Here is a 10,214-nt window from a genome sequence, read left to right on the forward strand (position 1 = left end):
AATTGTGGCCCTCTCTAAGTGACTGGGGGCTGTCATCCCTATTCCTGCTAGTTACTCTCTGTGCCATGGGGGTGTGCCCACCCTTGACCTCTGTGACCGCTGTGTGTGTGAACAAGCTGTTACAGAAGGGTGTGCCTGGCAAGGGTGGGAGCGAGGAGCAGAGAAGCGGCTCACAGTTAACTTCCAGAACCCCTCTAGGGACCTCGTCCTTACTCTGAGAGTCCAGGCTACTTTGCTACTTCGCTACACCGGCTAATGCTCCTCGGTCCCCAGTCCTCTGCTGGTCTGAAGCTCCTCCCGGACTTCGCCCCTTCCCCGGGGCTCACGGGGGCGGGCGCTAGGACCCGGCGGGGCGGGGCGGGGCTCGGTGCTCCCGCAGCTCTTACCTCCGCAGCCTGGAAAATACCCTGCGAGGCGAGCGGAGCCCGGGAGCCGGGAGCCCAGCGCCCAGCGGGAGGGGAGGAGGCGGAGGGGGCGCGCGGGGCGGGGGGCGCGGGGCGGGGCGGGGCGGCGGGACCCACTGCTCCTCCCCCCAGGGCCCCCGCGCGGCCCCCGGTCGCCCGGGCAGCGGAGGCAGCGGCGGCGGAGGAGGAGCTCGCGCCCCGGCCCCGTCGGGCTCCGGCAGAGCAGCAGGCACAGGTGAGGCTCGGCCACCGCCCCCCGCCCCCACCGCGGCCCGGCGCCGCTCGCTGCCGAGTTAGTTGAGCGAGTCCGGCCAGCGCCGCGCGGGGACCCGGAGCCAGACCCGCACCTGCGCTCCCCCAGCCCAGCCCGGCCCCCGCGGGCTCCTGCGCCCGCCACGCAGCAGCCGCGCTGCCGCTCCGGGGAAGTGTGAGGTCGCTCCTCGTGGGAGGGTGGACCCAGGGATCGCCCTGCGCGGGGCTGCCAGCGCCGGGGCGAGCGCCTGCCCTTCCCGAGCCGTCTGCTGGTCCGGGACCCCGGGTAGCCCCACCCGCGCCCCCAGCGCACTGACTCTGGTCCCCAAACCGGTCTTGCAGGTCCCGGGAAGGTGGCGTCAGCATCTGCAGCCGCGTCGACGTTGTCTGAGCCTCCGCGGAGGACCCAGGAGAGTCGGAGTAAGAGCAGGGCCCCGGGCCTCCCCACGCGCCCTATGGAGAAGCCAGCTGCCTCAACAGAACCCCAAGGGCCTCGGCCCGCCTTGGGCCGCGAAAGTGTCCAAGTGCCAGATGATCAGGACTTCCGCAGCTTCCGGTCAGAGTGTGAGGCCGAGGTGGGCTGGAACCTGACCTACAGCAAGGCCGGCGTGTCTGTGTGGGTGCAGGCTGTGGAGATGGATCGGCCTCTGCACAAGATCAAGGTAGGGTTGCCCTGTGGTCCCTGCAGCCTCTACTGCTCCTGAACGCTCTCTCCCAGGAGGCTCTTCGTCCAGACTCAGACCAGGGGCATCTGGGTCCAGAGTCTCCTACGATAAACCAGAGGAGGCGCGGTGCCCCATTACACACGGGCCACCTGACGTCCCTGGCTCACCGAGCTCATACCTGGGCATGCCTGTCTGTCTGGGAGGTGGGTGGTGGCCAGGCACACTAAGAGGGGATAGTGTCTCGGGGATCCCTCTTCCAGAGCAGCTTCCACTTGGGCCCCTGGTTTGATTGACTAGGCGCGAGAACGGCCCCCCGCCGGTTCACCCCTGGTTCTCTTGCCTGAGATGGGTCTTCTGCACTACTTTGTGCAGTCTTGGGTGCCAAGGATGAGATTCCTTCCTGCTTGGTTCCCTGCCCATTGGCTCCCCCAGGCTCGGAGTCTCCAGCAGGCCTTTAGGACTGTGGCTGGCAGCTCCTGAAGGCTCTCTTGCCCTGAGCCACGCTAGGGGTAAACTAGGGAGGCAGGGCACCGGTCAAGGGAAACCAGCTCAGAAACCAGCAGGTGTGTACTCACCGCCCCTCACTGCCATCTCTCCTCCTCCCAGACCCGTGATTCCCCTCTCTCTGTTAAGACAGGGCAGGCATGAGGTGTGATGTGGCAGAGATCCTGGTCTCGGGCCTCAGCAGCCGTCCCTCTTACATGTTGTTTTGTCGTGAGTGACACATTACAGGGTGCGAACTTCCCTTTAGAGGGCTCTTAAAGGCACTTTTCTGCTGCTCTGCATCTGGGGAGGATGCTTTCTTGTTCTTAGAGACCAGGGCTCCGGACTGTCTTCACAGGGTCTCTTCTGCCTGGGGTCTGGCCTTCTACCAGAGCCTGAGCTGCAGCCCTTCCCCCCTGGCCCAGAGTTTTTCTGCCTTGCCCTAATCATGTACAGCTTTATCCACCTGTCCCCACATGATTGGCTTGCTCTTCCTGCTGTCCCTTTGCCCTCTGTGAGTGTCTCTGGACGCCCTGGCTGACTGACTCTCTCTGGGTTTCCGTGTATAGCTCCTTCCTGCCCAGGCTTAACGACCCTGGGCTGGAGCGTCTCCAGGGCCTAGTCTAGGTCTGAGCCGGAGGGGCAGGAAGGGAAAGGCAGCTGGTAGTGTCAGCATGTTGCTGCTTGCATGCAGGGTCCTCCCCACGGTGTCCACCGGGGCAGTGATGTTAGAGAAAGATGGACATGGGGGCAACGTGAAAAGTTGGACTGGCTGAGGAAGGCTTAAAACCAGCAGTGTGCTGGGGCTGGGAAGTCTGTCTTCCCCACAGGGCTGGCTTGCTAGAGTGTGTGTGTGTGTGTGTGTGTGTGTGTGTGTGTGTGTGTGTGTATGGGGGAGTGAAGGAACTCCCACCCTTTGTCAACAGGGCAGAGCTGCCTCCTCCATCTGGCTTGGTTAATGAATAAACCCAGCCTTGCCCAGGACTAGAGTTGGCAGGTATATGGACCAGACTGCCTCAAACAGACCCCTTGTGGCTAGATCAGACCTGGGAAGGGAGAAGTTTTGAAAAAGCTGTGGTGTTTATAAACTACCAAGCAGGACATATGTTTTCTCCAACACGAGGGGCCCCAGGGCTTCACGTACTGCACAGAGGCTAAGGTACTAAACACCCTCTTGTAGAGCCTGCTTTGTAATCCCTCCTCCTACAAAGGTGTGCAGGAGAAGATACTGAGGACCAGAGACCGCCAGGGCCCAGCACATGGTCACGTGGCTAAGTCCCAAGGGAGTGGGGGGAGAGCTGCAGCAAGCTTAGAGCCCTGATGGGTTAGCCTCCAAGTCTAATCTCATCTCTGACTTTTCTCCCATACCGCCTCAGCCCCATTTCACAGTAGAAGAACCTAGGCCCAGGGAGGAGACTTGCACTCAGTTATGGGTATCACCCAGTGGCCAGCCTCCATGCCTGCTCCTCCATGCACAGCGGATGGAGTTCTGGGAGATGAGCCCGGGTCTCCGAGCTTCCTGGCCCCAGATTCCAGGACGTCCAGTTGCCACACAGTTAATCCTGTTTCTGATAAGCACCTTGCTCCCAGCCAAGCATTTTCTCTTGGTTATCTGATTTAGCCTCAGGCCAGTCCTGGGGAGTCTTCAGTTTGTCTCTGTGTTACTAAGAAACAGACCGAAAGAAAGGACACCCCACAACCGAGACAGGAGTGCGACCCCAGTGCATGTCCCAGAGTCGCTGCCCTCTCTGCTGTGTGGTGAACTTGCATCCTTAGGCAGCCCTGGCCTTTAACCCCATCAATAAATAACTCTTTGAAGAACTGAAGGACGTTATGTTCTCATCATCCCACTCTTATTTGATGGATGACAAAGCTGAGTCCCAGAGGGGTGATTGACCCTTGCCAAGGTTATACCTCAGGTAGAAGCCAGAGTCCCAGGGATCACTGGGTCCCTGCAGGAGGCTTGGACTAAGCCCCAGTTGTTTGTTGAAATTCTGTCCCCTCTTTTTCCTTCTCTTCTGCACCAGGACATGCCCTGTGCTCTGTGGGGTGTGTGTGTGTGTGTGTGTGTGTGTGTGTGTGTGTGTGTGTGTGTGTAAGGGGGTGGAACTTGATTGATTTCATCCTGCTTTTCTCCCTACCTCTGTATCCAAAGGTCCCTGGAAGCCACCATGGCTCTGGGCCCAGTAGTTAGAGCCAGGACAAAGTAAAGAGACTGATGAAGGCTAACCCTACTCTTTCCCTTTCTCCTGGCCTGCCTTCAGGCCTTTACTGGGCTCTGGGTTAATGGACAGGAGGCAGACAGTGCCTTCTGCAAGTCTAGGTCCTGTACCAGAGACAGATGCTGAATGTGAACCCCAGAGACAAGGCAGAGGGCTGCTGAGAACCCAAACCCAGGTTTCCCACAGCCCTTACTGTGAGAAATAGGAAACATTTCTCAGTCATTCACCCAGGTAACCATCTAGTTCTGTGGTATTCTTTTGCTGTGTGTGACTGAGGCACATCCCTTCCACTCTCTGGGCTTTCTGGTTATCTACCATTGAGAATTCCTGACTTGAAGGAGCCAGTGTCTGGGCCAGGGTCCATGGGAGAAAGATAAGGGCAGCCCTGGTAGCTATGCTCTGGATGGCCTGTGTGATCAGGTCCTCTGATGCCTGCCATATGTCTCTCCATGTGTCATGCAGAGGAGAACCCCGAGGTTCTTCCTGATGTTTTTCAGTAGAGAGAGGAAAGACAATTCTAGGTTGGTTCTGGCCCACAGGGCACAGGTTGGTGAGTGCACACAGCGGCAGGGGTGACCCAAGTAGGAACTATGACCTATGACAAGAGCAGACTGGGCATCAGGAACCATGAGGGCTTGGAGTTAGAGGAACTGTGAGAGTTCTTGAGGGAATATGGCTAAGAGCCTCTTGCCAAAGGAAGTACCTGGGTAATAGGGGCCTGTCTCCGGGCTTCTGGTCCTGCAGTCCTTCCCTCTCCTTTGGAGAAAGCTCTCGTTATCCCCTCCTGGCCCTGGCTCACTGTCCACTTGTCCCATGCCACAGGCACCTGGGCTGTAGTCTCAAGCCAGTGTCCAGGTCTTCATCCTCATCTCGTGAGCACTGCATTCTCCTGACATGTGGCTCACTCAGGGATCTCTGAGGACCTTTCTTACCCTTGACAGTCTGTGACTCAAAGCTGTCCTGAAGACAAGGCTGGGGTACATAGGATCAGGACCATTGCCTTTTTTTTTTTTTTTTTTGTCTTCTTACTGAGTCTGCCATCGTCCTGTGAGGTAAGACTAATCAATCCAATGGATGTGGAAAAACAGAGGCTCCAAGCAGGAGTTCACTAGTGCAAGACCAAACAGAAGTGGCTGAAGTTGGATCAGAACTCAGGTCCTTACCTCTCCCCTCCTCTCGCCCAATCAAGGCTGCCTTCTCAGGGCCCCTTGGCCTGGCTCTCGGCCCTGTTGACCCTTTCTGTCTCCAGAGCCCCGTGGAGACTCACCCTGTCTTTGGGTCTCTCTGCTCTGTCATTGTGAGAGGACACCTCACAATGGAGAGCTCCCAACTGGGTAAAAGTCCAGTCCTTGCCATGTGATCTGAAGGGTCACTTCACCTTTCTGGGCCTGTTTTTCTTATCTGTGGTGGCAAGGTTGAGAGTTGATATGGTTCTAGGGTCTGCAGCGTGGGGAGTTCAGGTCCTGGCCTGGCCTCTCTGGTGTTGGTTTGTCCATCTCTGTAGGAAGTGACTGGGCAGGTGTTCTATAGAGGCAATCCTAACCTTAGGTGTGTGGTCCCGGGAAGGCTGCTTCCACTTCCTCATCTGTTCATCGTGGACAGAAGTATCAGCTTGCCTGTGCTCTGCTACTTCAGTTACTCATTCAGGGAACATCACTGGATACCCTGTCTCGACCTGGGCAGGTGCTGGAAGTACGGGACAGCCAGGAATCAAGGGGCTCCCGGTTGAACCCAGAGGGGCCACTGATCTGGAGTATGATGCCTAGGTGGTAGCTTTGGAATTGAGGGGGAGAGAGAGGAGTTTGACAGCACCAGGAGCACTGTGCACAGACCCAAAGACGAGTAAAGAATGGGATGGGGGAGACAGGACAGGGCACCGGGAGAGATGCCCTGGTGGAGAATGAGAACTAGAAGAGGATTAGAAAGCTGGTCCAGCCCTCAGCTTTCTGGAACCGGGGTCTTACGGTGCCAGGGTTGCTGTCGGGACAGGCCGCTGCCACTACCTGTCTGCGCAAAGGCACCGAGGCTGTGCTAGAGCAGGGCTGTGGGCATTGCTGCTTGGGGTCAGCCCGGAGAGATTAGAAGGGGTGACGGAGTGCAAACTGTGGCTTGCAGAGGGGCCGAGGTGGAAGGTGGCCGGATGTACAGCCCCTGTGGCCCTGCCCTGACAGTGGGCGGGGCCTCCAGGCGGTGTCCCTGTGGGGGTGGGGCCCAGCTCCTAGGCTGACTCGGTGCCCTCCACACCCGGTTCCCTAGGCTCCAGCTTTTAAACTTTAACGAGCATCAGCTCAGTTTCCAGCCAAGAGTGTTTAAAGTTTCAGGAGATGAGAGAAAGGAGCAGTCCTGGGGACAGCTGGGTCCTCTTTCTTCCTTCGCCTCTACGTTTGGCTGGACCGCCTGGAGCCAGGGCCTTGGGTACTCTGACCATGGAGACTTGGCTGTCTGTGGCGGTCTGGGGACCTAGGCTGGGCCTCTCTAGACTGTTCCCACAGGCCTGGGGACCAGGTTGCCAGCAAGCATAGATGGGAATAGAACCCTGTCACAGCCCAGGCCCTTACCTTAGCAGGTGGCCATCCACTGGCCACAGGTGTAGGGACACAGCTCAGAGTAGATGCCAGGTTGGCAGTGTCCCCAACATGAAGAGCTCAGTGCTCTTCATGTACCCTTCTAGCATGCTTATGTTGGTGTAGATGTTGTAGGTCCCTATAGAGACCCAAAAACATGGGATTGGGGAGTCCCATGCCGAATACACACTCCTGTCACCTGCCACTAAATGGAGCCTATGGCCAGTGGCTCAAGGCACATATGCGCTCGCATGCATATGCCCTGGCAGGACTCGGGAGGTCAGAGGACAACTTGACAGAGTTGGTTCTCCCCTTCCACTATGCAGGTCCCAGAGGTTGAACTCAGGTCCTCAGTCATGGTAGCAGATGCCCTTACTTGCTGAGCCATCATCCTGCCCCTCCCTGGCAAACCATGGCCTTCCTGCCTTTCAGCCTGGGCTCCCAGAGGGCAGACCCAACCACATCTCTAGACTCTTTCCATCCTGGGACAGTGCTACAGTGTCTGCACAGGTAGTGAGGGTGACCCCTGCCTGGATCTACTTAGGGCACCTGGGCCATTTAATCTTACTGCGTTTCTGTCACATGCTCATCAGTGCTGGCTCCCCAAGGTCCCCTCCATCGTTTCCTGGACCTTGCTTTCTGTCTTTGAACCTTTCTAGGCATCCTGGGACCTAGGAATGGGTGAGGAGGCGCTAAGGCTTGAGATAGAGGCCTGGTAGCTAGAGGTGTGCTTCTCCCCTGTGTACCTCCGGCATGCATGCACTCATTCATACATGCATGTACTCAGAGTCCGTACATTTGAGGAGTGCAAACTGTCTGCCGAGCATAGTGTTATGCAGGAACTTGGCACCAGATCACACTTATCAGACCCTGTTGTTATGAGGTTCATATCCTGACAGAGAGCCAAGCAAAACAGAAGCAAACAACTGAAGAAGATACCAGAGGGTGGCTCTGTTCTGAGCACAGGGTAATGTAACGGGGGAGGAGGATTCTATGGCTGGGCTTCTGGAACTGGACTGTGGGTGGCTGTGTATGATGCAGCCTTCAGATGAGTGGACTGTGAGGCCCCCAACCCCCAGGCAGGTACAAGCTTCCCTAACTCCAAGCAGGCACCTGAGAACATTTGGGTCATTCCATACCGAATACATGTGTGTGCCAAGTATGAGCCTGTGTGTTTCTGCGTCTGGCATTACTCTGTGTGTGAGTCACGCCCCCTCACTGCAGGAGCAGGGTTGTCTCTGATCCAATTATGTCTGCTCAGCTGTCTCCTGTAGCTCCTGCCCCCTGGTGCAGCTCTGGCGCTGCTATGGCTTCCCCTTCCTGCTTCTTCTTGAAGCTGCCTCCTCTGTCTGCTTCTCTGGCCTCTCTCTGGGTCTCAGGGTCTCCCTTTTCCAGCCCTGTCCCTGTTCTCTTCTCGTCGGCTGATAACTGCCTGTGTCCCTGATGACACCACTTGGCACTTTCCCTCTCTCTCTCTCTCTGTATCAGTTGTTTATTCGTTTAGCAAACCTCTTCTTGCTGTCTGCCCGCTCTGTCAGCTATTGTGTTGGGGATATGGAGATAGTTCAGACCTGGGCTCTCCTCTCCAGAGACTCTAGGCTTGGTGGAGAGACAGGGAACGTCTTCATAGGAGTGCTGGGACAGAGTTGGACTGAGACCAGTTGAGTGAGCCTGAGGATGGGAGCAGGGGTTGAGACAGGACTTCAACAGGGAATGATGCCTCCGCCTCGCCGGGTTCTGGAGGTCTGTGAGCTCCTAGATGCTGCAGATGTGTACTCTGGGGCTGAGGGAGAAGGGAGGCAGGACAGTTGGATTTTTTTCTGAAGCCAGGAAAGATAAAAGCTTTCAAGCTTATGCCATTGTCTGTCCCAGTGCTTAGAAAACTCCCTGGCTTCAGGGGACTATTTGACTTGGAAACCTGGAGCTTTGAGAGGAGGATGTGGCTACAGAGGCCAAGCAATGATATTGGGGCAGAGCGGACTTGCCAGGAAGGCTGTGGGTTCAGCAGGGCTAGGAAAAAAAGGAGAGGAAGGAACTGGTCCAGAGCCAGGCTTGGGTTCTAGGCACTGAAAGGAAGCAGATACTTGGGACATGGAGAACCCAGGGGCCTGGGGCTGTCTGGGGCTCGGTGCCCAGGAGGCTACTGAAGAAGAAGTCTGGTGCTTGAGAGCTCTTTAGGGATCATCGCCCACCGTGGTCGCCGACACCCAGGGGAGTTTGCCCTCATCTGTCTCAGTGTCCAGTAGCAGCCCTGATTCCGTTTTGTCTCACTCCACTGGTCGCCATCTCCAACTCCATGCTCTTCTACCTCCACATTATTGCTCTCTTTCCTGGCTCCCCTCCTTCATCCAGCTCCCCCTGTCCTCAGGGTAGTAATGGAAAGGCAGAAGGGCAGAACAGGTTAGCCTCTGCAGCCTTCTCTTCATCACTGCTCAGAGCTGGGCCTGCTGCTGGAGCTGGGCCTTGGGGGTGGTGTCCAGGGAAAAGCTGGAGACCAGAGGGAGCGAGGGCATCAGCAGAGCAGGGGTGAGTCACCCAGCCCTGGACGGGGAGCAGCAGAGAAGGGTCTGTGTGGGTCCTCACAGGGAGAAGACGTGGCAGGACGTTACCCTTCTACCCGTCTTGGGTGTGCCCTTTCAGAGAAAAGTTGAGTTGCAGGTAGTTGCTGTCAGACCCCTTCCTTTCAGAGGAGAAGGCTGAGGGGACCAATGGTCATTTTCCAGGTGTGAACACTGAGCTGGAAGAGGGGGACAGAGACTTTGAGTCAGGCCCACATATACCCCAGAAGCTCCAGCCTCTAGCATGGACAGTCCCCTCTGGCTAACTGCTAGCCCACCTGGCATTCCTAGGTTCCCTCACAGAGCAGAGCCTGATTCTTAGGGACCAGGCTCAGGGGTAGACTTTGGGTTACACCAGCTCTAGGCAGGTTCCTCCGCATCATTTTTCCGAGCCAGCATTCACTAAGGAACACTGACTTCCCATAGAGCGGGCAAAGCTATCAAACCACCAGCACGGAACCTGGCACAGCGAGCACCCCATTAGCAGTTGCTGAATGGATGAATGAATGAACGGCTCCATTTCCTGCCTTCTCCCTGTTCACTCAGGATGACTCAGGTTACCTCATGCAGCTGCATGTGCCTTCGCTTCCCCTAAGCCAGCCGTTTCTGGTTCCCAGCTTGTACCAGCGCCTGCCAAGAGCCTCTTCCCCCTTTCACCTGGGTGCCACCTGCCCATCTGGCTTTCCTTTGGGATTTGGCTTTGCCATGTGTTACTTTGCCTATAGTTTCTCTTTCTTCTGGCTCTGCTCTGACCCTACAGGCTCATCATTGCCTGCTTCCTGTCTTGGCCCAAGAGTAAGTGGCCTAAGACCCCTCTGGTTCCTACCCCTAGCCATGTCAGTCTCTGTGGCAATCAGTGGCATGAAAGCCAGATACTGCTGAGCATTTCCAAGTAACCTTTATGTCTGCCCACAGTGTCGGGCTGCAGCCTGGTGGAGCCTGGGCTTCCGGGTTCTGGCAACAAGGTCTCAGAGGTTCTGCACAGAACAACTTCAATTTCTTCTACTACTGCTACTTCTCCTCCTCCTCCTCCTCCTCCTCCTCCTCCTCCTCCTCCTCCTCCTCC

The 10,214-nt window shown here is 56.9% G+C and overlaps 1 protein-coding gene across 2 annotated transcripts in view; it reads left to right on the forward strand.

The window, feature by feature from the left end:
- Positions 1-444: 444 nt before the first annotated feature.
- Stard10 (StAR related lipid transfer domain containing 10) overlaps positions 445-10,214 on the forward strand; it is a 25,470-nt gene continuing 15,700 nt past the window's right edge. Inside the window, exons 1-2 of one of the 2 annotated variants that reach the window (XM_055623045.1) lie at positions 445-639; positions 999-1,318. In XM_055623045.1, coding sequence (XP_055479020.1) covers positions 1,112-1,318 — 207 coding nt within the window. In that variant the 5' untranslated portion in view covers positions 445-639; positions 999-1,111. Of the gene's footprint in view, positions 640-703; positions 837-998; positions 1,319-10,214 lie in introns of those variants that run through there. The other variant, XM_055623044.1, reaches the window with a different exon arrangement.

This window comes from Psammomys obesus, unplaced genomic scaffold (assembly GCF_907164565.1).
Source record: "Psammomys obesus unplaced genomic scaffold, mPsaObe1.curated_primary_1811, whole genome shotgun sequence".
NCBI lineage: Eukaryota > Metazoa > Chordata > Mammalia > Rodentia > Muridae > Psammomys > Psammomys obesus.